This window comes from Camelus ferus, chromosome 22 (assembly GCF_009834535.1).
Source record: "Camelus ferus isolate YT-003-E chromosome 22, BCGSAC_Cfer_1.0, whole genome shotgun sequence".
In the NCBI taxonomy this organism is placed as follows: Eukaryota; Metazoa; Chordata; class Mammalia; order Artiodactyla; family Camelidae; genus Camelus; species Camelus ferus.
In genome coordinates, this window is record NC_045717.1 from 14,107,026 (window position 1) to 14,134,226 (window position 27,201).

Here is a 27,201-nt window from a genome sequence, read left to right on the forward strand (position 1 = left end):
AGAAAAAAACTAAACACCCCAATTAAAAATGGGCAGAAGACCTAAACAGACATTTCTCCAAAGAAGATATACAGATGGCCAACAGGGACATGAAAAAATACTCAATATCACTAATTATCAAAGAAATGCAAATCAAAACCACAATAAGGCATCACCTCACACCAGTCAGAATGGCAATTGTTAAAAAGTTCACAAATGATAAATGTTGGAGCGGGTGTGGAGAAAAGGGAACCCTCCTACACTGTTGGTTGGAACGTAGTTTGGTGTAGCCATTATGGAAAACAGTATGGGGATTCCTTTAAAAAACTAAAAGTAGACTTACCACATGATCTAGCAATCCCACTCTTGGGCATATATCCAGAGGAAACTCTAATTCAAAAAGATACATGCACCCCAATGTTCATAGCAACACTATATATAATAGACAAGATATGGGAACAACCTAAATGTCCATTGAAAGATGAATGGATAAAGATGTTGTGTGTACAAACACACACACACACACACACACACACACACACACACACAATGGAATACTACTTAGCCATAAAGAATGAAATAATGCCATTTGTAGCAACATGGATGGACCTAGAGATTATCATATTAAGTGACATTAAGCCATGAAGAGAAAGACAAATATCACAGGATATCATTTATATATGGAATCTAAATAAATCATAAAAATGAACTTATTTACAAAACAGAAATAGACTCACAGACATAGAAAACAAACTTATGGTTGCCAAAGGGGAATGGGGGGAATAAATTAGGAGTTTGGGATTAGCAGATACACACTACTATATATAAAATAAGGTCCTACTGTATAGCACAGGGAAACTATATTAGTATCCTGCAATAACCTATAATGAAAAATATATAAAAACATCTATGTATAACTGAATCACTATGCTGTACACAGGAAACTAGCACAACATTATAAATCAAATATATTTCAATTAAAACAAAAGTGTCAGGGACAGATTTGGTCATACCTCAAGAAGCGTACTTAGTCATAAAGAGGTAAAATAGAGCAGAAAAATTAAGAGAATGTTCTTGGTAGTTAGAAGTATCAGGTTTGCCTTCTGGATTCCTGTCTTGCCCGACACTATTTTTATGACCTTGGGCACGTTATTTAACCTTGATAAAGTTCACAGTGTTCTCATCTTTAAAATAGAGTTAAGACTAGTTTTCACATCACATTTTCGTGCAAGGTTAACATAATGTTTATTCAGTGCTTAGCACGGTGCCTGACACACAGCCCTGAAAGCAGACTGGTAATCGTTTCCAACCTCACAGCCAAAACCTGAATCGACAGGGAGCTGCTTCCAGACTTTGGTCTAATATAGGCCGAAGAAGAACTAAAAACAGATGTTATCCAGGAAGAAAAATAATGAGCCCCTACATTATAAATAAATGAAGTTTTTATTCTCTAGAGTGTTTGCAGCTGAGCTCTAAATTAACGGGGCTGATGCATCTTCTGGGATTGTTTCCAGATTTGTTAAAAAAAAAAAAAAAAGCAAAGAAAAAAGAAACACTCTCATTCAAAATTGGCTGTTTCTGTAGAATTCTTTGGAGTCAAGACCTCCTTGCTTATAGGTGGACTATCTAGGGATAATTAAGTCTGACCACTCAGTAAGGCATTCTGTAGAATTGTGAGCTCCATGAGAATGCTTGGGCAGAAACAGACTGATAATGATTCAAGGAAATTGACTTAACAGTTGAGTGGGCTGAGAGCAAACATAAACTTGAACTTCTAGCTAAAGGCACCTATCTAAATGTAATGGCCTTTAGAAGTGATTATTCCTTCTTGTGCCCTTTAATAGACTAAACACAATTTTTAAAAGGTAAGGGACTGAAGTTAACATTACTCTTATATTAACATAATGAAAACCTTGTTTGTTTGTTTTTTTTGGATAACTTCTGAAAGTGATAATTTCCTAAAGACAGTGCCAGGAAAGGCTGTAAATTTCTGAAAGACAGTGCCAGAAAAGGCTGTAAAGTTTTCACTTTAAAAGCTTTCAAAAAATTGTTAGAAAGCCATCTGACCCAGGGCCTTGGGCCAGCAGCATGAGAATTTCCTGGCAATTTCTAGAAACGTACAACCCTGGGTATCACCCAGAGTCCTGAATCAGAATCTTTTCTTTTTCTTTTAGCAAGATCTTCAAGTGATTTATATGCATACTAAAATTTGAGAATCTCAGTCACAGAGTGTTTAAGCAAGGCGTGCTCCCTCTCGCGTGTGTGTGTGTGTACGCACGATGGGATGGGCTCTTAAAAAAACAAACCACACAGGTTCCCAGGTTCCTACTTTAGCTCTCCTGACTCTGAGTCTCCACGTTAAATTAGATTATTCATTTTTATTTTCATCTTTATACAGTTTTATGCATGATTTAAATTTATGCATGATTACAAATATGTAATAAGTTCATGTTTATGATGAGAAGCAAAAATCCATTTTGTTTAGGAAAAAAGTGGCTTTTAAAAACAAATACTGAATTTGAAAAAAAAATGAATAGATGCTCGATGAGAGATTGCTCTCGATGAGACAGAAGATTTTAAATATTTGAATTTTGGTACTTATTTTGGACATTTGCCACTGTGAAGACTAATCATGCAGTTTATGCAAGTTGAGATTTATATCCAGGTTATTTCAGATCTCCATAGATTCAATACAGTTCTAAGTTTTGTGGGAAGGAAAAATCTAGTCGTTGTATGCTCCCCAAGTTATATAACAGCAAACATTTGGGTGACAAATAATAAAAACATTTGTCTTTTCATTTGGGTATCTTCAAATCCACTGGTGTTTGGCATCATAAACAAAGAATATACATTTTCCTTTGCCTACAATCTTTTCTTCTCTCCACTTCCCAAACCAATATCGGGCATGGCTTATTCCTTCTTACCTTTCAATTTCCAACACAAAAATCACCTTCCTCATAGAGGTCGGTCTTTCCTTACTGTTTAGTCTATCTCTGTCACCCACCGCATCCTTTATATGTTCTAGCCAGTCCCTTGACTGCGCCATAGCATTGTTACAATGTGTGTTCACTGACTTACTGTCTGTTTCCATTACTAGACTATAAACTCCATGAATACATGGAATTTATAATTAAAATTTGTGGAAGGAATCTTTTATCCCCTACTCACTAGTTTTCCTAAGATAAATTTTAACACCAACAATGGCTACTATTAAGTGTTTACTATGTTGTAGGGATAACCTTAAAGACTTCATATACCTTCTCCCACTTCATCTTCAAAATACTGATATTCCTATCATTCTCTCCATTTTACAAATGAAGAAAAACAATGATATTTACCAACAGGCGTAGTTGGCCAAAACCAAAATGGTTTAAGCATTATGCTGCAAGGCTTTAAAAAAAGGAATGGAGACCCAAGAATCTGCTACGGAACATTCATCAAAAAAATAATAAGATCATCTAAAACAAATGGTTGCTCCAGCTCATTTTCCCTTAGGACATTAAATCAGTTTATGCCTGAGATCAATAAAAGTATGGCACCTCAGCATGAAGTTAATAACTGTTCGAATTTCATAAGCTTGTCACTGCAGATACCAGCGATTTGATCTCCCCACACTGAGGAATGACAGCAGAGCTCCTAACTTCACTTACGGGATGTGATCAGCTGCCTCACTGAGACCCTTTCTTCCATGGCTTGGAAAGTAGTGCACACTGCAAGGCTGAGGCATAAGCTAGTTCAGTTTCAAAGGATGTCCTCCAGCCGCTGCAGAAGATGGCTTTGGTAGAAACTACAGGAGCAGGTATGGTAGGGGAGTGCATCTATCCTCAGAGGGCACAGGGGACTTAGAATCTGACCCTCGGAGGACACTTCACTCTGTGCTGTCCAGGAGGACCGGGAATTTCAGAAACGTTGTGGTTCACTGGACAGGAACACTGGGGCACACACTGCTCTGTCATACGGAGCCCTTAGGGTCCCATGGGAAGCTGCATCTCCCAGTGGGGACAGGTGGGAGACCCCTGCAGAACCTGTGAGGGCAGGTGCTCCATGCATAGCAATGCGCCTGTGCACAGAGGGTGGGGTCAATTCTAAGTGGAGATTCTGTGTGAATCGTTCTATTTACTATGATCCCCCTTAGCTCATAAGTTCAGTTTTGTGATAACCAGGGCAACAGCTGCTGGTAAGTGTGTCTGTCTGTCTGAGTCAGTTATCAGATGTATATATTCCAATTATGAAAAATGCAAACTGTTTATTAGCAATCTCCAATAACCCATATCAAATAAATGTCTGTGGGGGTTGTACTAGCTAAGATGAATTTTACTGCAAGTATCAGAATATTCAAACTAAACTGGGAGGGACTGGCACATATAATTGTAAAGCTTGATGTAGGATGAGCTTCAGGGCGCTTTGATTTGGCTTCTCAACTGTGTTTTTAAATACTTAGATTTTTCTCTCTCGCCCTTCTATCCTCCATGGTATCAACTTCAACCCAAAGATGGCTTAACTGTATGGTCACAAGATGCTAACAATTCCTTACCTCTGTGGTTTCTGACTTAAAGCCATAAAAACAGAGATAAACTCTTTCAGATGTTTACTTGTCTTAAAAGTCCCAGGAAGTCTCACTTTGTGCATCACTAGCCTGAATACATATGAATTCATACACATGACACCAAATCTATAGCTGGAGGATGGGACTCTGTTCATAATCTTAGTGTAATTATACATCCTACCACTGGTATCAAAGATGAAGTCAGCATTCCCAAAGTCATGTGGCCCTCACAGACCCCAAATAAAAACTGGGATATTTAAGATAAAGGAGGAAAATACGCGGAAGACAAGCACAGCATTCACTAGGAAGAGAGAGTGTAAACAGGAAAAAACATCGAAGTCAGGTCATGTTCTAGGATGCTCACTGAAGTCTGTTTTCCCTGGATTAGCCGTCTCACTGCAGTTTGTTGTTGTTGTTTGTTTGAACTCACTCTTAAATAAAAATGGGACAGTGTGGAGTACTTAGGACTCATACAGTTTTGGAAGGAAAACATTTTGGCACTACCTACTAAACATGAGTACCTCTGTATCCTGTAACCCAGAAAGTCCAACCCTAGATTTGTTCCACCAAAAAAATGCACACACAGGTCCACTCCAAGACACGCACAAGAATGCTCACAGTTGCATTTTTGGTAATAGACATTTATATAACTTAACAGTAGAATGAATAAATAAAATATGGCATATTTATATAATGAAATATTATACAATAATACAAATTAGTGATCTACTGCTATGTGCAGCAAAATCAATCTGAAAAATAAAAATTTCAGCAAAAGATGTACACACATGCCCAATACATGCACACACATATGGTATGTTTCTGTTTGTACAACATTTAATAAGAGGCAAAATTCAACTATAGAGATCAAAGCCAGCACAATAATTACTTTGAGGGAAGAGAAAGAAGATAGAGATTGGGAGGGGGATGAAGATGTTTCCTGGGTGTTGGCAATATTTTCTTTCCAAAAATTAGTGGTTATGTGGCTTTTCATTTCAATTAGTGATGATCCAATGATCCATATTTATGTCTTATGGACTTTTTACACATTTCATTTCACAATAACAACAACAAAAAAAGGTGTTTAAAATTTTAGCTTAAGCTGGAGCATTAAAAGTAGAATGAAAGGCCCCTAAATGCAAGAAATACGTCTTCAACAGATATTCCAAAACTTTGCAAGCGCCTAGCACTTGACAAGCCATCCAGTGAAAACTTTCCACATTATTGAAAAAATCAATGAGAGTATAGATTATTTTTAAAGGGTCAATGTTTGTGAAAATGTAGTTGGTAAAACTCACTCTTTTTGTAAGTGTGCATGTGTAACAGTTTCAGCTAACGTTAAAGTAAGCTGCCTATAAAACACGCCATCACCTGATTGCCATCACTCTCTTCATTAAATGTCTACTCCCTGAAAACTCAAGCAACATATACAGAAAATATTTGGGCAGGTTAAAAAGGAAACAAGGCCAAGGTTAACTAACCCAAGAAAGCAACCCTAAAGTCACGTTAACTCTCCATGACTGTCCGGGAGAACAGAAATAAAAGTGCTGATGCTAAATTGTGGTAAGAAGGACACGCCATTGGACACAGGAATTCTTCCTTTGTAAATAACAATGATTTTTGGTAATGATAATGATTATCATAATGGCACATTCCGAATTTATTTAGTTATAAAGCACCTTCATGTGATAATTTACAAAGCGAGAAAAAAAATCACAGTCTCAGAAAGCAGACAAGATGGCAGAGAAGAAAAGACCCTGGGCTCACGTCCCCCTACAGGCACACCAAGATCACAACTACCTGCAGAATAACCCAAGACGAGAAAAACTGCCATCTACCAGAAAAGATCTTCTACAACTGAAGACATAAAGAAGAGGCTACAATGGGGTGGATTCTCCATATAATCAAATCCCATACACGGCCCTTCCCTCTCCTCCACGGGCAACTCACAAACTGAGGAATCATTATATTGCAGAGCTTCACCCAGAGGAGTGAGTTCTGAGCCCCACATCGGGCTCCCCAGCCAGCAGGTCCAGCACCGCCCCCAGAACATCTGGCTTCCAAGGCCAGTGGGGCTTAACTGCGGGAGCCCAGCAGGACTGGGGGAAATAGAGACTTCACTCTTAAAGGCGCACACAAAATCCACACACCCCCCCCACCCCTCACACAGCAGGATCCGGGGCTAAAGCAGTTGTCTGATTGAAGCCCTGGCCAGACCTACGTGCTGGGCTCCTGGAGAGCTGGGAGGTGGCTGGGCTCACCTTGGGGACACAGACATTGGTGGCAGATATTTTAGGGAAACACTGAACTGCATGAACATTGCTGCTGCTGAGCTAGTATCTTGGCTCATTAGCGCTAAGACCTGGCCCCACCCAACAGCCTGCAGGGGCCAGTGCTGGGACGCCTCAGGCCAAACGGCTAACTGGGCTGCCAGAAGACTAAAGACCCACAGCTGCCTCTAGACAGGGCCCTGCCCACACGGGGCCAAGGCCCAGCCCCACCCACCAGCAGGCGGGCACCAGGAGCAAGAAAACCAGGGTCCCTCAATGCTGGCCAGACCCTGCCCTGGGACCAACTGGGCTCTCGCTCTGCCCACTAGAGCAGGCCAACACAACCTTTGGGGCACCCCAGACACTATACCCAACTGCGTCAGGAACCCCATACTTTGCTTCCCTCCCCAAAGATCTGAAATGAGGTCTGAGATCCCTGGGCCCTGCAGCCAGAATCCAGGAACCACCTCCACCTGTCAGTAGTCAGGCACTAACCCCAGGATCTGGCTTCACCTGCCAGCAAGTGGCCAACAGCCCCGGGATCTTCAGGACCCTGACTCCATCCACCAGTGAGCCTGCACTAGCCGTGGGGGCCCCCTAAGATTCCACAACCAGCCACCTGGTGACCAGGACCTGACAAACAGTCAGCAGCACCTGCACAAGACAGGGCCTGGCAGCCACCAGACTAGGCACCAACCAGGCCTACCAGACCACCCATAGTCAGCCCAACTTAGGGCGGACCCCTAGAGCACACAGCTTGGGTGACGAGAGGGGAGCGCACTGCTGGGACGCACAGGATGCCTCCTACAGAGGCCACTTCTCCAAGCTTGAGAAACACACATAAAAATCCAAATGCAACTTAGACAAAATGAGGCGGCAGAGGAACATGTTCCAGATGAAGGAACAAAATAAAACCCCAGAAGAAGAACTAAATTAAGTGAAGACAGGCAACCGACCTGAGAAAGAGTTCCAAGTAATGATGGTAAAAATGATCCAAGAACGACTTGGGAGTAGAATGGATTCACAGAGTGAGAAGTTAGCAAGTTTTCACAAAGAGTTAGAAAACAAAGAACAATCAAACAGAGATGAAGAATGCAATAACTGAAATGAAAAACACACTAGAAGGAAAAACAATTTTCACAGTATCTCATCTGTGTACCCTTTGCCACAGATAGGAAGCCATGGCTTCAAAACTTGGATATCTTGGGGAAACTGAGATGACTCAACTTGCACAATATACACCAATGTAGAATTTTTCCAAGGCAGTAACCCTTAGGGGGACCCCGAGTATGCTGGTCTCATGCAGAACATTATTTTCTGCAAGGTGGCAGAACTTAGACACTGTACTTGCACTGTTACTGGACCACGGCAACAGGGTGACAAGCTAGTCCCACACACCTTCGGGGGCTGCTCTCCTGTATGCTAGGAACAGACACGAAGTTTGTATTTCTTGCTGTTTTCTGACTCCTGACATCCAAGACCGATTATAACCACAGAAGACATGCAAACCATAAAGCTAATGTCAGAGAAGACTATAATTATTTACTATGAAGGAACGGTTCAAGAGGGAAATACTCCGAATTTCTTCATTTATATGATGACTCTCACTAAGAATGTACAAAGTCTAGCACACACTGCATGTTTGATACTGGATACAGATTTGTTATTCTTACCCCAGCTGCACGTTAAAATTACCTAGAGGGCTTTAAAAAAAAAAAAAAAAAAAAAAAGACCAGTGCTGAAAGCTCACCTCTTAAGATACTAATTTTTTTGATCTAGGATGAGACCAAGACATTGGTATTCAGCTAACTCTAAGGTGCAGCCAGGGTGAAGGGAAGAAAAGGACATTCTTTCCCAAGTAAATACCACTTTGGTAACTGCTCTCAAGCCAGTCAAAAAAATGCCACTTACTACAGTGTTTCAAAGTATCCTGGAAATTCAGATTAGCAGCATCCACAATTAAGATCCTATATCCTATTAAGATCACTTTATATCAGGGTTTCCCAAAGTCTGGGACACCTGCCCCTAGTACTTAAGACAATTTTAAGTGTCACATAAGCATAGCACTAAATGATATTGAAATACATCCTTTTGAAAGTTGTCTTTTTAATTTTCTCTCAGCTCATCCAATCATGTTAAAGACAAAGTCTCAGTTTATTTGTAATTTGTCTTTATCCACATCCTCCGATTTGCTAACCTACTTTCTCAGAAGAGCAACAAGCAGCTTAGCACCACTGGCAGACGACAGAGCACTATCAAAACATGAAAGCACTGCGCTGGCTTCACTGTATTTACTTTGCAGTTTTATTCAGTCATGAAAAGTGAAACTGATTTTCCTCGTTTAATTACTTCTATTAAGTTTATTAAATATTTAGATTTGGAAGACATTGATTTTATCAAAAATATTACGGGACACTCAGATGTGGCAAAACCCATGAAGGTGGTTGAATTTGGGACACAATTGCGAATTTAGATGTCTCAATCCCTCAGTTAATCAGCCTGGATCCGAGACTCTTTTGTGCAAGGCACAGTTGCAGGTAGAAAGAAGCACTAAGTACAATGCTGGTATCAAAACACCTCCCATCTATCTGGGGAGACAAACAAATACCTGAATAGCTAGAAAAAAATGTAACACTTAAATCACACTGCAAGGCATAAGAAAAACATTGTCACATGTTAGAATGTGACCAATCTGTCTGCCAGCATCTCCAACTTGATGTGAGGGTTATTTCTATCAACTTGCCTCTGTAATCAGTTCCAAACCTCAATTTCTGTGGTAAGAAGAGTATTTTTCTCTAGAACATAAAACATTTTGGGGAGCTGATAAAACTTGTGGTTCCTCTTCTAGCTAAATAGAAGGTAATACAAGTAAGTATGAAAAAGTGTCCGCTTATTTACAAGGAGGCCATAGGTGGGTGGGAGAATTTCTGTGTACTTTCTCATGGTCCATGAACGAGAGATGAAACTGTCCCTGATTTAGAATAAAGTTCAGAGAGCTAGTGTATGAAAATAAAGGCTGATTCTAATGCACGCAATATCAACATGTATTCAGATGTCTATTCAAGGTATCAAATTCAAATATACTTCAGATACATTGAAAATTCATATCACTAAAAAACAGAGAAATGAAATATTTGTTAATATTTAGACGCTTGGAACTATGGAACAAGCCTGTTAAAATTTGACTGAATTTTCATTTTCATGTAGAAATTTTACCAATATGTATACATCTGAGTGACCAGCATTCTGGGAATTTCTTTCTGTTTTTTTTTTTTCTTTTCTTTTTCCTTCTTTATTTCCTAAAATTGTGCTATAATCTTTAATTTCAAGTCATATGAATTTGAAATCTGTCCCTGTGGTTGTGGCCAATCCTAGAAGACTATTCTTAAGTGTTCATTATTTGGCTCTTCTTGGATAAAACACTTTCTTAAAATCTATGTGTCACTTTATGATCACTTTAAAAATTAAATCAAGTCTTATGTTTCAGTTTTGTGGCTAGCATTTTTCTCCTTCCTCATTGCCTCTACCTTCACTATGTGAATAGTCCATTTTTATTTCTACTGAACGTAAATTTACATAACTAGGAATTATAAATACTCCAGAGCATACAAGTTGTGTATTTACTCGCTCATTGGTGATTATTCACAGACATCTCCTATGAGCTAAACACTATTATCAGCACTTGGCATTATTACCTTGTTGCCTATTAAAATATGGTACATTTTTATTTTTAAATGTTCCATGCTGGTAGTGAGCATAAGTAGGTGTTCTATGGATGTATGTTAGAAAGTCCAAGATGACTTTTGTTCTTAGAATTCTGGAACAATGTAAAAAAAAAAAATTCCCAATGGAATTTGAAATCATCCTAACTTCACTGAAAGTTCAAGGGTGTGTTAAATCAGCATGCCCATTTCATAGAAAAAAATTGTATGCAATAGAAAAAAGGCCACTTTGTATCATTTGCATTTTTACAAATTTAGATCCTTGTCATACAACAGGTTAGAAACTCTAAAGGATAATGAATTCATATTACAAAGAAAGTGCCTTCAGGGAATAACAGCTTACTATCTTTTCTCAGTAGTATATTTTTACCTTTTTCAAGAGACTGCAAACCTATTGCTCGAAATGAAAGAAGAGCTCCCACAGAATTCATGCTTCTCCCTGTGATTTCTCTGTCACTATTCTTCCCAGTCTTTCCAATATTCCCAATACACGTTCACCAGTAGTATCAAAGCAGATCACAGAGCCACTGAGAAGCTTCTGATTCAGTCTATCAAGAGTGCACTCTCAAGTCGAAATAAAGAAAAAACCACCATTTTGATGTGATCATATTTATGTAAACATTTCTGGAAGAAAATTACCTAGCTAATTATTAAAGCTATTACCCCAGAGCGAAGTTTTCAATTCTCTCAAGCAAATAGGAATGAGACTGTTGAGTAATATGTTAGATGTATGTTTAATCTCACACAAAATTGCAAAATTATTCCTCATTTTTCTGTTCCCACTAGCAATCATGGGAGTTCCAGTTGCTCCACATCCTTACCAACACTTGGCCTTGCCAGGGTGGTTTTTATTTGACCCCCTCTGATAGATGTGTAGCAGTATCATATTGTGGTTTTAATTTGCATTTACCTAATGGCTGATGATGTTAAATTTCTTTTCATGTGCTTACTGACATCTTAGTAACTTAAATGAATCTTAGAGGTACTCTGCTGGGTGAACTCTATGATTCTTCATATGTGGCGTTCTTGAAAAGAAAAAACTACAATGATGAATAATAGCAGTTGTTGGCAGGAGTTAAGAGTTGGGGGAAGGTTATGGCTATGATGGAGCAGGAGAAAGGAAATTTAGGGAGGCAGAATTGTTCAGTATCCTGATTTGGGGTGCTGAATTCCAAGGATTCACATATGTTAAAATTCACACAACTATGTAACAATAAAGGTCTGTTTTGCTCCACATTAACTTAAAAATAAAACAAAACCAAAATTATTACACTATAAACTAAATCACTGAATTCTTCAAAATATTCTTTGACATGAGAGCTTTGTGAAATTTCCTGATATTAAAGCATGAGGTAATTGAGTCTAAAAATGTAAAAATCTTCTGGGGAGAAGGAAATTTTTATTAATAAAATGGTGTTTTTTTCTTTGTTTTTCAATTTGGCTCAGAGACTTTTGTATCTCTTTCAGATTTTTAGAAGGAATATTACCTTCCCTGGTTCTGTTTTATGCAGATTAAGTTCAACAATATATTTTATGGATAGGAAGTAAGTGTACATTTGTTAATTCTCTCTATGAGAATCTCTGAAAATTTAAAAATCACTCAGGCAAGTAACTTCTCCCAAACAAATTATACTGATTATTTTAGAGTTAAGAAACTTTTTTTTTTTAACATGCAGAGCATTTATCTTTATAAAAATGTATCTGTTTAAGCACATTAATTATCATAAAATCATTTCATAGTGCCATAATTTTACGGCATTCATAATACACTGAAATAATTACCATGCTTCATAATAGCAGAATCAATAATTCTTTATTCTGCTAAGATTTTGGAGCAAGAAGGAGAGCAGCACTATATGTAACCCTAAAGAAGCTACAAGTCAACAGTTTAGTTAATTGCCAAGCAATTGCAACTCTCCCCATTCCCCAGATCCTAGAGGCTCAAGTCTTCCTTAAGAGCACAGCTGATGGCATTGTTACATGAAGTCTTTCTAACCCAAGCCCCTTACCTGTACTACAATTCAGTCTTCACTATGACTGCAAGGCTATGCTGTAAGAAGTAGCTTTCTGCCTCCCAAATTCTACATTCTGAATTTTCCATCCTTGCTCACTGTCCTCCAGCCAATTGGGCTTTTTTTTTTTTTTTTTTTAGTTCCCAAACTACACCAAGTTTTTTCTCCCTTCAGGCCCCTTGCACCTGCTGTTGAACTTATAAGAAAAGTCTTCCCTTCAATCTTCTCCTCGCTGAATTTTTAAAATACTCTTATGATCACAACTTCTAGGGGCCTTTCCTGATTATTCAATCTAAATTTTTTTCTTTTCTTCATCACACCAAACTTTTGGCTATTTCGTCAACACTTACCACAATGTGAAGTTTGTTTACTGTCCTCCTGCCCCTAGACTGCAGTGTCTGAGAGGATTAAATGTCTGTTTTTCTCAGTTGTATCCCCAGTCCCTAGTCCAGTGCCAAACAAGTATTGGGAACACCATAAATATTTATTTATGGCAGGAAGGCAGAAGGCAAGGAGGAGGAAATCTGGTTACTTTGTATTTATTTTCTTTCTATATTTAGCAGAGCACTTTAGATTTCCAGAGTCAAATGATATCCCATGTTAGCCGGTTTCAAGGGGAAAATGGACCGAATCATGTGGATCTGTGGATTTAAAAAAATGGTTGAGTGTAAAATGTGTATCACAGCCTTCCTTAGATTGGAGGCAATAAGTGAAACAAACCAATATAGAAGTAGGTGTGTCTATATGAAATTTTATAAAATTATGGTTACAATGGATGAAAGATATAATATGGTGTAATGTTTTTAAAAGCACGTCTTTACTCTAGAATGGCCACTCCACAGGAGCAGGGACTGCGTTTACCTTGCTCAGTCCTACAGCTTCTGCATGTGGCAGGGTGTCGGGAGCACAGTGGGTCAGAATTACAAAAACTGCGATTCACAAAGTAGTCAGAAGGAATTCAGGACACCATTCAGATCACCTAAATAAGAGTGTGTAACCCCTCTCTTCAAACTTCTGCTTTACGTGTATCTGCAGTTTTCTGAAATATTTCATTGATACTTAAATATCTATTAAGGATCTGCTTGGGAGATTAGTTATAGTCTGAACTCAAGGATAAGTGGTGGTGGGGGTTTGGGTAGAAGGGTAATTAATTGGAAAGGTGCAAAAGAAAACCTGCAAGTGTGACGGAAATTAATACAGACTGGAAACTAACGTATGTGTGAGTGTATATAATGTGTATGTATGTGTTTGTGTGTGTGTATGTGTGTGTGTGTATATATATAGGGTGGTGGTTATACTGATACATACATTTGGAAAAATGTTATCTAACTGTACACTTAAATTCTGAACACTTTACTGAATCTAGATCCTGTTCTTGTTTAACAAAATACTTTGTTAGGAAAAAGTCTCTGCCGTGCAGTGAAATGAATCAGAAGGTAGCGAAAGTGACATCAAAAAGGTTACCTTACGCAGCTGATGCAGTAACCTAGGTGACAGATGATGTTGGGTTTCACTCTATTATCAGATCCATAAAGCACAGAAAAATGAAAAGTCACTCATGCATCATTTTGAAAAGGAAACGATGAAGAGTCAGTCGTGACCCGTGATATGAATAGAAACCTATCAGCTTAGATTACCTCCTTCCTCTCCAGGTTCAACAGCCATTGCTTTCATATCAGGGTCCAACACAGACGGAACCATTGAGAGCAGGAACACAGATTTGCTCTGAATCATGAACTGAGTAATTCTGCTCAGAGACTCAAAGGTAATTGCTTCACACTATCTCTGGAAAAGGACCTGTGTGTCTATAGTTAAAGAAGTTGTCTTCAGGAAGGAACCCCACGTCTCAGCATAGATTTCCTTGTTATTGGGACCTAATCCATATGTGTCAGACACATTATCAAGTTCATAACGTTGATCTGAAATCAGCGAACAGCGTAGGCATTCCAGAAACACAGGAATTTCTGCCCAGTTTTCTCATCTTACACAAATTAAGACAGGGGATTGGAAAATTACAGAATTTCTATTAAGATACCTGCCTCCTGCTCCCTTCTCAAATTTAGAGGTTAGCAGGGGTGGAGTGGCTATTTGTGCCTCTAGGAATATCCTCAGAAAATAAGTAATAACCCTGTAGTAGGAACAAAAACATCATATAAGGGAAGCCTACTATGTGCCATGTACTACGAATTATGTCAATTATTCCTCAAAATAAGCTTAGGAAGAATTATTATCTTCCTTTTTTTTTTTAAATATATATATATGAAGAGTCTGAGGCTGAATGGAGTTAAGTCAGCTTGCTGAGGGCCACCAGGAAGTCAATGTCAGGTGGGAATCTGACTCCGGGTCAAGTGCGGCCCCACAGCACACACTTCTAAGGACTACCCTGCACCGTGGGACTCGTTTGCTGTTTTGTTTTGGTCACCAGCCATATAGGCTGGATGTAGGGTGAGATACTAGTGGAAAAGATGAATAGGTTCTTCTTTCTTGTTTTAAGAGATGATACATTTCAGGAAAAAGGAGATTTAATTCTTATTATTTAATTAAACTGTAATTACTGGGCATTTATTAGTAATGAGGCAGTTTCTAAAAGCCCGGGGCATAGCTGTGGACAAAAAAAAAAAACAAAAACAAACAAAAAACCAGCATCTCAGCTCTCATCAGGCCTGGATTCTAGCTGGGGGAGATAGAAAAAAAAAAGTGAAAATAATAGAATGCTCAGCCACATAATAAAAAAATTCTACTGAATTACTGAAGGCTATAAATGCTGAGGAAAAGTCAAACACAGAAGAGGGTAAGTGGGATGGTGTGTACAGGGTGGAGGGATGTTTGCAGCATGACAGTGAATGATCCGAGTAGACACTGAGAAAGTGACATTTGAGCAAAGATGTGAAGAAGGAGAATTAATCAGTGGGTAGCTGGAAAAAAATGCATCACATAGGGAACATAATATTAAATATGCTTCCCCTTTTGTTACCACAACTGTGTCCCAGAACTGAAAAAAAAAAAAAAAGAAAAAGGGGGGCGAGAAGAGTTCTCCTCTCATTTAACACAAATAACGGTAGACGGCCAAGAAGACGCAGAACCTTCTAGACGAGGCTAAAAACCAGCTCTGGATTCCCTTTCCTCCACCCACTTCGGGGCCATGTAATAGAATTTTACGGATTCAACGAGAAATCGGTGCTTGTGAAAGAAGGTTGTTGGCCTAAGTGCAGGAAAAGCTGTGCGGTTTCATATCCGCTCCTCCCACCGGGGCGCACGCTCCGCCTCCACCCGCAGCTAACCGAGAAAGGAAGTCAGGAAACCCGCCCACGGGTGTCTGTCTACCATCCAGGGAAGACCCACCGGGTAATTCCGACTTCTACCCCAAACAGAAAGCTTGCATACCTGCCTCTGGATGCTGTCTCAACACAAGGGGGATACAGAGTTCTTAGCAAAATTTGGCCCGTATCCTCTACCATTTAGGCAGTCCAAAGGACTGCTGTAGCCTGATGCTTTCCTGAAAAAGTCTGAAGTTAACAGGCTAGTCTGAACAATCCCAAGAGTGAACCTGAGTGACAAAAAGACCTTCACTTTCAGAACCTGACAAACAGTTTTGCTGAGTTTATTTTTTATTCATTCCTTCCTTCCTCATGAACTAAATGGGTGCCTGAGAAATAGTCGTGCTGGAAGCATCTTGAAAAGACTATTTATTTGGACAAGAGAATTCTAGCAGAAAGTCAGGGTGGGTGTGTCTTTGGAGTGGAGCTGGGGTGGTGGTGATGTGGGGGGGGGTCATAAAACATCAGCCCCCGTTCAGCACGACCCAGGCCAGGGAGGGGTGCAATTTAAAGGTCCCCAGGAGGGGGAAGGAGGAAGAGGGTCAGCTCCACAGAAGCCATCCAATCCCCTCAGGGAAGAACAACTCAGCATTTAGGCACCTCTCACCCAGAAAGTACAATCTTAAAAAAGCCAAAAGCAGCCTAATACAGAGAGAGGAGGAGCCTAACAGAAAAATGAAGAAACAGTGGCAAGACTGCAGATATCTCAGGTTAGGCCTGATCAGAGAATAGAAGCCAATTTAAACTACTATATGTAAAACATTTAAACGACAAGTTTCTACTGTACAGCACAGGGAACTCTGTTCAGTATCTTGTAGTCACCCATAATGAAAAAAGAACATGAAAAGGAATATATATTCCTGGATATGTATGGATATGTATGACTGAAACATGATGCTGTACACCAGAAATTGACACAACATTGTAAACTGACTAGACTTCAATAAAAATAAATTAAAAAGTGCATGGGATACTGAAGTATCAATTTAGATGAGACTTTTAATACCTGAAAATGAGATTGTAAACTCTAAAAAGAATGGAAATGTTATGTGATTTACCTTAGGGCTGTCCAGGTGTGGGGAATAGAGATTCAACAGGTGAGATTTACAGAGAAACGCGACTTCTAACATCTAACATCTATCTAAGACTAGCATGTTCAATAAATCAGCCACTGGGAAACTCAGGCATATTTTAAATATTTCATAATAGAAAGCATAAAAATTAAAGATTTTAAAATATTAACATCCAAATGTGTTTGTATTTCTGTGATCATTCACTCCCCGCATTTTTAGGGCTGAACATTACATGTTACAATATACCAATATCAATTAAATGTCTTGCAGAAATAAAAACAAATGGTGGTTTTAGGGTTAAGGGACTTTCCTAAGGTAACTTAGTTTATACAAATTACCTGGGTGTAGAATAAACTAAAAAATGTCTAAATTCTTATAATTTCTAATAACTTGATTAATAAAGTAGGGGTTTATGAAAGTAAGGAAGTATTTAAATACTTTAAGTCATTAAATTATTTAAAGTGAATAAATTTATTCAAGTAATTTGTTTTGGAATTTAATCAAGAATCATCAATGTCACATGTAAACATTTTGAAATTCAAGGCTTTTTTGAAAATTATTAAGAGCTAATTTTAAAATAAAGAATGCAGATTTTTATTAACAAAGTTGAGTTAAAAAGAGATGATTTGGTTCAATGAAAATTTTTATCTGGAATCAACGAGATGTTGTTATTGACTTTAAAAGCTATCACTTTAAATTTTCCCTACTTAGCCACTATATATAAAAATAGATTAAAAATTTTTTTTCTGTATAGCACAGGTAACTACGTTTAATATCTTATAATATCCTTTAATGAAAAAGAATACAAAAGTGAATCTATGTAGGTATATGCATGACTGGGACACTGCACTGTACACCAGAAATTGACACATTGTAACTGACTGTACTTCAGTAATAATAAAAAAAAAATTTTCCCTACTAAGAAGTACTAGGGAAAACTACCTTTTTACTAAAAACAAGAAATATCTGAATATTACCTCAAATTTAAAGTAACTTATTCTTTTATTTGGAATAATTTAAGAAGAACATGTATTCACTTAATCTCTCTTATGTAAGGGGAAAAGTATTCTTTTATGAGATTAAAAAGGATGTTATCCAAAGCTACAGATTTGTGTGTTTCTGCATGAGTACAGGACATCTTGCTTTTACAATGATAATAATTTGAAAGGAACTAAATACATACTTGCTTGTTCTAAGATGAAGGGAGATACTGGAAGAAAACAGGTAAAATACATTTTAAAATAGTTGATAATTTATTAACATAATTACTAGCATCTATTCTCTTGCCAATAGATTATAATTTATCCATATTGAAAAGTCACTGAAGCACTAAAATCTCCTTCTGTATACACTTTTATAGGCCGTACACAGTCTATTTCGCACTTAATTCTAAAAATCCCCAAAATATTCACTGTATTCTTTTAATTGTATCGTCCAAGTCTGAAATTAACTGAAGCTCACAACTCGTATGTATAGTTAAGATAGTCATGTGTTTTTTCTTTTCCTCTGTTTGACTATAGTTGACTATTTATAATAGATTGACAGAGAATCAGACAAGGTGCCTCAGTGGGAGGTGGTGGTTAGGAAAATCCACACACTTTAATGTATGTAACTTGAAGACCTACTGGACAGAAGATGAGTGGAGCAAAGCCCATCGACTGGCCCTTGATTAGCAAATTTAGTTTGTGTTGAAATAATGTCATAAGTGACTATGCTGCTTTATTTAATTACCCTTAATATAGTTCTTGTCTGTTACATATTTTTTAAATAGTAAAGAAAAATAGTCTTCAGAACATTGAAAAAAATCATCACTTTTCTTCTTCAAAAAAAAAATACCATTCATTTTTAAGTGAAAACCTCTCCAACTGAGGGCAAAAAATTCCAGCCAAGACTATTATAACCAAGAAAAGAATGCTGAAATATTAAGACTGACCAGTTAATGATTGAGGGTTGGTTTCAGCTAGTTGGTGGATCTCACTCAGTTTCTCTGTCATCTATGGTTCATCAAGTTAGACAGCTGGCATATTCTCTTGTAGCACAATACAACTTTCCTGTGTAGCATTTACCTGAGTTAAAATCTAATAATTATTTGTACACCTGTTTGATCATTGCCTGCCACCCTGTGGGACTGCAAACTCCACAGTAGCAGACCTCATGGCCTCTGCTGCCCCATAATTATATACCCAGCTCCTAGCACAGACCTGGCTGAAATACTATTCCTTTAATGAATTAATTAAAAGTTAATTCATTTCTACAGTTTATAACTAGCACTTTTTCCCCTTCCCTTACATATTTCAAATGTGATTTCAAAAGCAATTTATAAAAAGGGACTGTTAACCTGCAAAAAAAAAAGAACATAAATAAAAATGAGTCATTTGTTTCTTCCTAACAAAATTATACTGACAAGTTATATGCAGTTTGTTTTGGCCATTTTGTTTGAATATGCCTAAATAAATTACAGAACTTGGTTATGCATCTCTCACTGCAAAGACTTTGTGTTCTACTACTAAAATTGAGTTCATGGCAGGGTTTCAATTATTACAAAGGATCTTTGCTTAAAAAGCATTCTCTTGTTTTCCCCACTATTGTGTTATTTGGTATTCATATGGTTTTCTTTATGAATGGGTGGGGAGTGTAATATTGGCGCTATTTATTTAGCATATACATGGCACTTTATCTGAGTTATATAATGATTCTTATAATGATATACAATTAGTACCATATTTTGCCCTCTTATTTCTTAACACTCTAAGGATTAATGTGATTTGGAGTTAAATTTTATTTTTACCCTAAGCCACTAATGTGTAACTTAAAAAGAGGTTTTTATTTCCTTTTTAAAAGGTACGTATTCTCTAGAATATGGATGAAATGAATAGCATATCACCCTCACAGTAAAGCAGACTTTTACATCTCAAAACAATCCAAGTATTTTCTTACTTTTACGAAGAAAAAGGGTGAGTGGTGTGGCATATTGCACTGGGAATGCAACTAGGAAGTCCTAAATCCTGCTCTACAATATTCAAGGAGACTTGGACAAGTCCCTTAACTGCTCCTTATCTCATTTTTAACAGCTGTCAGATGAGACATCTTTCTCATCTAACTCACAAGGCTATAGACAGAACAAAAGTGTGCATGCAAACACTGTCAGGAAAAAAAAGTCCCAATTTCTAGAAATTGTAACTTCGTATTCCTCTAGAAATTAAATGTAAGCACTTTGATGTTAAGTTTTCACATGCCAAAGTTAATCAAGCTGTTGCTTGCATGTCTGAGGTGATTAAAAATGTCAATGTCAAATATCTACATATTGAAGACAGAGATATCCAGATACTGAAGCAGTAACATTATTTCTACTTTAATATTCAGTACGGTTGCCCAGTACTATCTTTCACTTTTCTGGGAATTTCTGTAGGAAAACTGCGGGACAATATTGAGCAAGTTGTTCCATAAATTTTCTTGGTGGAGCACAAGTTCTCTCCTTTGAAAACGGGATGGCGAGCAACAGTTAAGTTTCTGGGCAATGACTGAATTGCAGATTAAACTATGCTTTATTTATTCACACGTAACCATTAAGAAAATATATTTCCCAAGCTTAATCTTGTCCAGGGTCTAAGTCATGTCATTTAAGATGTTCTTAAACTCATTAAACAACCGAATAGTGGATTATTTCTAAGCATTTCTGTTTAGAGCTTTCAAGAAAGAGAATCAGATGAATCGAAAAATGGAGTGAGTGATGGAGACTGAGTGTGGAGCTCAAACCACACTACTTATAAAATCCCTATTTTAATTTATTCAGAGGGCTGATTGGATGTAAGGTGTCTGTTCTAGGTTCCATTGTCTGAAGGTAGAATCAAACAATCATAAAAATTGAAATTGATAAGTATCTTAATAATCTAGACTACTTACTACACTTGATGAGATGAAACCGATTTAAAAATTCAGAAGGTAATTAGTGACAGATCCCAGATATAACCAGTTCTCATCATCATGTATGTCTATATACATTTAAAACAATTTTTTTAAGAGAACAACTCCACATCATCATTCATTTATAAAGAAAGAGCTTATTTAGCAAAAGACACACTGAGATCAGAGTAGCTATGGTCCAGGAGACAAGGCAGGGAGGTGACAGGCTTTCTGACACCCTTTTGGGGAAGAAGGAGTCTGGGACAAAGTGGTGAGAAGTACTGGGTCAGTTCCAAGTGGAGAAAGGAGAAAGCTCCAGTTGGATCAACACTGTTGGCAGGTCGTGGGTGGACCACTGCTGACTTTTATGGGGGACTCAATTAACGCTGGAGGGACAGCCACCCTCTGGATCCTGGAGGGCACCCACCAAGGAACACAGTAAGGAACCCTCAGATGGTAGGACGTGTATATAAATGTATATACTTATTATGTATCTTCATTTTTGTCTACATACATACTTATTATTTTATGTGACTTCTAATTATCTGTCGCTTTTAAAGCAAGTCATTTAATGTCTCGATAATCTTGGTCCAGTCTGTCAAATGAGGCTGACAATAACTATTTCAGAGATTTTAGTAAAAATTAAGTATATATATAATATATTAACTACAGAATTATATTTGGTACATTTAAAATATGTAACTTTTGTATATGTTAAAATCTATAGTACATATTAAAATTTATATATAAAAATTTGGTTCACTGTATGTATATACATGACACAAGTAGAATTCTGGAAAATTCTGAAGTTGATATGATATTTAGTTTCTGACTTTGAAAATGTCACATGGATCTCTTATCAAACAGTAGCAGAAGAATCAATTTTTTCTTTCACATTCACCAGTCTTCTGTGATCAGTGAATGTAGCAGAAAGAAGTACTTGGGAGAACCATGCAAGCGAAGGAAAGGGAACTGACCTTCTACTCTTCTAGGTTCTTGGTTGAGACATCCTTGTAATTAAAAGACAGATTCGCAAGAGAAAAAAAGCAAAATATGATAACATATATATTTCCTGTATACATGAGAGGTACTCAGGAAAGTTGAGTAACTCCTTCAAATGGCCCATCATCCCCCTTAAATACCATCTCTAGCTGAAGACAAAGATGTTGGGAACGGGGAGAGCCAGTTATGGGAGGTTATCAAGCAGAGAAAACAGTAAACAAGGGGGCTGTTGGTACTCAGATTTATGTCCTTACCTTCACCATTGGTAAGTTTCTAAGAGATTTAGCCGAACTCTTCTTCCTGGTACAGGGACGGAGACGCCCTTAAAAATGGAGGTGCCCCTTATAAATGTGAGTAGGTTTCACAAAAGAATAACTTCCACTCAGTTTTGAGCTGCTTCTGTGGCGGCTGTTTCTTAAAAATAATCAGCCTAAAATAATTCTTATGCCAAAGAGGCATATTTTGGGATGGCGAATTATGCTCCCCTTCAACAAGTGTGTGTCATTCCAGCAAAGCCTACTCGTACATAAGCTGTGGAAAGCCTGTCTTGGAATGGCTCAGGAAGCCGTAGAGGTGAGAAGTAGCCACGACCCCAGTGACATAATATTTACAAGAAAGGTCAAGGCTCTAAATTCAATCCTAACGTTGTTTCAATTTGAGCAGAAATCCTTGACATGAAGCAAATTTTAACATGTGTGGAACACAAACCTTTATCATTAAATATTCTGTAGTTCAATTACTTTGAGGGGATAGCTATTCTAGACTGAGTCTAAGACATCAGAGACATTTATGTAATGAATTTAACTTAAAAGATAATTTTTAAATTTCTGTCTACACTCCAGATGTTTTGTGTAGAGGGTGGTGGGCAGCTGTACTCTGAGAAATATTGGGCGATAAGCATTCTTCCTTTTTTCCCAGAGAGGTGTTTGCCTCAGAGTAGATTATTTGAAATGTTGTATCTGTAACAAAGCAATTAAATATGCTGAGGAAAAGATTTTTCTTTTTCTAATAAAACCAAGTGGAGCATTTGGAAAGACAGGAAATCACAAGCTTGTATGGTTCAGGAATCATACAAGTTTAGCAAGATTCCCAGATAATCCCTAGGATAGCATTGTAGATTAGGTATGTGCCAGTTCAGATAATTTTGAGTTTCAGAAATTAACTATTCCACACATAAGAAGAAATATTAGCCATTAAAATCCTCAGTCCAATGCTTGATATTCCTCCTTGTTTTACTCTTATATAGACACAATCTAATGAATTCAGCCAGTTTAATGACAGGGTTAATTATTCTTTGGAGTTATATAAAGGAAAAGTCAATTAAATGTTTTGTTTTCTGTTTTTGTTTTTGTTTTTAATTTCCCTTCAACTTTCTAGGTGGTTCTACTACCATTATTTACCCAAAAAGCCTTTTTTCAAGTTGCTCCTAGGATCCCACGTTTTTCCAGTCACTTGTTGTCCTCCTCAAGGACCAGCTTTAGAGATCAAAGCTTCTATTTCCATCCAGCTCTACTCAGCCATTCAAATGGCTCCCCCCCCCCATGGGGTTGCAGCCAACTGAAACTCTGATCACATTCTCTGCACCAAACTGCAATGACTCCATCTCTGACATTACTGAGAACATATGAAAATCCTCCAACTGGAGAGTTTACATGACACAGAGCTCCCATGATTTAGAGCTGCTTAAAAAGCACATCTAAGCTTGTGCTGAGAATTGAAAATTAAAATGTATCAGTAAGGGTTACTTGACACTGGAGAAGAAAAGGTGGGACTGTTGCAACAAGAAAATATGTTAAATATGATACTACTATGAATAATAAAATTGCACATTTTGGGTTAAAATAAGACCACTGGAGATAAAATATATAAGAACGCCCTTATCTGTTTAGTTATCAAGTTGTCTACTCAGATGGATTTCAGTAGGAAGGAAAGGCCTATTTCCCTATGTCTTGAATAGATTTTAATCCACAGGTTTCATAAATGGTGGGAGTATGAGAATGATACTTTCTATTAATAAGCAGCTATAAATTCTCTAATTTCTTAAACAAAATCAGAGCTACACACAACATTCAATAGGAAAAGAGGTGTGCGAATTTTAATTCAAAGCACCGTTTTTCCAGTATTCCACCAAGATGTATTGCACATAAGCCATTTCTAGTAAAAGGGCCCTCTTCTGAGAAAGCTACTTAACTGTACACTCTTAAAGAACATACATTCTATTTTTATAGTAAAGGAGGAAGGTATGAAAAGTGCTGGGAGAATTAAGCAGGCCCCTCTCTCTACTTAGAAACTCCAAAGAGAGGCTTTAACTACTTGCTTTGCTTGGGTCTCCTCTTTATCAGAAACCTGCATCTCCTATTACCTACCCTAGAGAACAGAGAACCAGAGCGGTGATCTAGAAATTTTCAATAAAATAAAATGATAGTTTCAACTCCCCATCCCTTTTATCTTTCATTCTTACAACCACTACCTAAGAGTGTCAACTCCAAGGACAACCTTAGGGCAATGGCTTGATTTCTTCTATAGCTAGTTTTGCTTTTCTTTTTCTTTTTCTTTTTTTTTTTTTTTTTTTTTTTTTGAGGAGGGGATTGGGGGTAATACTTAGACCTTTATTTCAAAGTGACAGTATAGAAGAGTGCAAGTAATACAGGTACAATGAGCCTCCAACTTGCATTTGGTTCTAGCTGGAAATCCGGATGGTGTGTGTTGGGTGCGGGGACTGTTCCAGTGAGCAGATAAATGAACTATAGGTGAAGGGATATTTTCCTGGTACCTTTGGTACAAGTAAGTTCAAAAAAAACTTAGGTGCAAGAATTTCACAACACACAGCTGCTTAGGGTTTTGGGAAATCCATCACCCTCTTCCCATCTTTTCCATTCAGTGCAGCAAGTCTCTAAGACATTAATGCATAACTTCACAATTTTGGCATCACATTCACCTGGCTCAGCGTATTTTTTCAACACTGCAGTAAAGCCAACTATTTTCCAGATATATACCCCTCCATGCATTTATTAACTACATTCTCTACTCCATGTCCAACACCCCTCCCCCACCCCATCCCAAGGAAGGGGTAGGAACAATCAGAGCAGGGTCCCCAGAAATCTCTGGTGCTCTCTGGCTCCACTGGCCTTTGGTCTGCACTATATGGATGTCCTGTGTAGATGAAGAGTTGTCCTGTAGGGTTAGACAAGCGTCTTTCCATCCGGCCCTGATGGGACTGCTGTCCCTGGTGCTGAACCATGTTAGCCCACCAGGGAGTCGGCTGCCAGGTCAGTGGGACTGGAGAGAAAACCTGGCTGACAGATCTCATGAATGCCCAGGTGCAGAAGCAAGTAGCTACTTTGGTTATAGGAACAGAAGCCCCCCACCCCCACGCCACACACGAATCTCCAGGGTGTGCGCCAGGACCCCATTTGCAGTCTTCTCCTCCAGACCCCCACCCAACACGCCTCCAACATGGCCTCAAACGCCGACATTTATCAGCACAGCTCACCTAGATATCAGATTACAGTAATCCCAAAATGCTATTCCCCAAACACAGTCTTTAAGACGTTAGCTTTCACTCTAAAACAAATGAATACAATCCAATAAATTAAATAAACAAACGAAAGTGACCTTCCTTTTTCCTCCCTCCCTCTCCTGCCCAATATATTCACATTCCTCTAAATCATCAAGCCCCAAATCCCATAAGAGTCTTTTTAAATCTGGGTGGTCCCCCTAGTTCCCCGGTCCCCACCCCTTCCCCCACCTTTCTGTAACAAAACAAGGCGGAAAAGGGCATCTCTTACCCCGGGTAGAGAGAGAGCAGGAGCAGAATCCACACCGTCATTTTCTGTGAAAATACAGGAGTCGAGTAGACCGAGCTTCCTGTGCTCCATATATTTGTCGAACTCATGGCTCTTTTCCCCCCCTCTCCTCGCTTGCCTCTAGCCTCTAGGTTGCAGAAGAATCAATCCCTCCCCTTTGTATTATTATTACGCTTATGATCTGATGGTGGCTCCCCCCACCTGCCTCTAGTAGGTCCGGTCACCAGGGAGCTGTATTGCTACCAGCTTCGGGAATTAATATTCAGGGGGCAGAAATAAGATCAGCACAAACGCTTGCAGATACCATCAAAGCTTCAGCTCAGGGAGCAGCTTCCAAGTCTGGGGGAATAATATAATTGAGGCAGGGGGAGGGTGCAGGGAGAGACGCGCAGGAGACGAATGAGGCAAAGGGAAGCGAGCGCACACTCACACACATACTCAGGCTCCTCGCACTCACACACACTCCCCCAGGTCCCTCGTTTCAGGATTGTTTATTTGTTTGCTTTGCTTTGTTTTGATTTTTCTTTTAGAGGGTGGCAGGTGAGTGTGTGTGTCTGTGTGTGTGTGTGTGTGTGTGTGTGTGTGTGTGTTTTTAAAAGAAATACTGGAATCTCTGCGTGATTAACTATCACGCAGATTAACTATGAGGTCAAAGTGGAAGAGATGCGCGCGGCTGTTGCACGAATTAACACATGCGTGGTGTCGGTCCAGCGCTTTTTAACCCTTTCCGGCACACATAAGCATGCAAGGATCGGCTTTCATGGGGACAAGGGGTGCTTTGGCAAGCTAAAGCTAAACTAGACCACCAGTGACAGAAGGTTTGTCTCCTCAGATCTGCCAAGAATCCTTGTTTAAAATCATGCAGTCTCAGAAATCATGGTTACAACGTAGGGGGATGGGGAGCAGACGGTGGGGGAGGAGGGGCTGTGGCTCAGTAAACCGTCCTGTAGGAAAACAGATTTGGTGAATTTTGCATTTGAATGAAGGAAGAGAACGCTGATAGAATTAAAAGACAAGAAGAATCTGTGTTCCCCAGGATTCATTCCTACCTTTTTTGCTCTCCATCCCCAGTAAAATTGTGAAGATACAAACTCCTTGCAGGTTGAAGAATATAATTGCACAGAGCAAGCTGCCTGAGTAAAGGCGACAGACCAGGAAATAGGGGGCTGCTTTTCGAAGGGAGGATGGACCAAGGGGAAGGTCAAGAAAACATTTAACAACATAAAGGGGTTTCTTGCTTGCTCTGTGGGATTTGACTTTTGTTGTTGGCGGTGTTCTACTTGGTGATAATTCTGAAAATTTCCTGGGTGGATGAGTGGTGCTAGCCTGCTGCCTTCTTGCCTAGAATGTTACCATGGCTACTGATACATGGGAGAGATCCCCTTCATCCTAGTTCATCCACTGCAGAGGAAACCCCATTCGCTCATCATGGAGAAGGAAGCAGAGGATTGTTTTCAAGGTTCCTGCAGAACTGAGACCAAAGCAGAGATGTTCATGTATAAGTACAGGTGAACCTCAAGGGCCCAATGGACCCCTTCCTGGAACACTGCAGGGAGTCATTTCAAAACTGA

At 38.7% G+C, this 27,201-nt stretch overlaps 1 protein-coding gene across 2 annotated transcripts in view; it reads right to left on the minus strand.

Moving 5' to 3' along the window:
- Positions 1–26,699, minus strand: part of GABRG2 (gamma-aminobutyric acid type A receptor subunit gamma2) — a 95,971-nt gene extending 69,272 nt beyond the window's left edge. Inside the window, exon 1 of one of the 2 annotated variants that reach the window (XM_032465139.1) lies at positions 26,680–26,699. Coding sequence is in view for 1 of the 2 variants with exons in the window: in XM_006194945.3 (XP_006195007.1) it covers positions 25,613–25,719 (107 nt within the window). In the remaining variant the exon portion in view is untranslated. Of the gene's footprint in view, positions 1–25,612; positions 26,110–26,679 lie in introns of those variants that run through there. The other variant, XM_006194945.3, reaches the window with a different exon arrangement.
- Between the last annotated feature and the right edge of the window lie 502 nt (positions 26,700–27,201).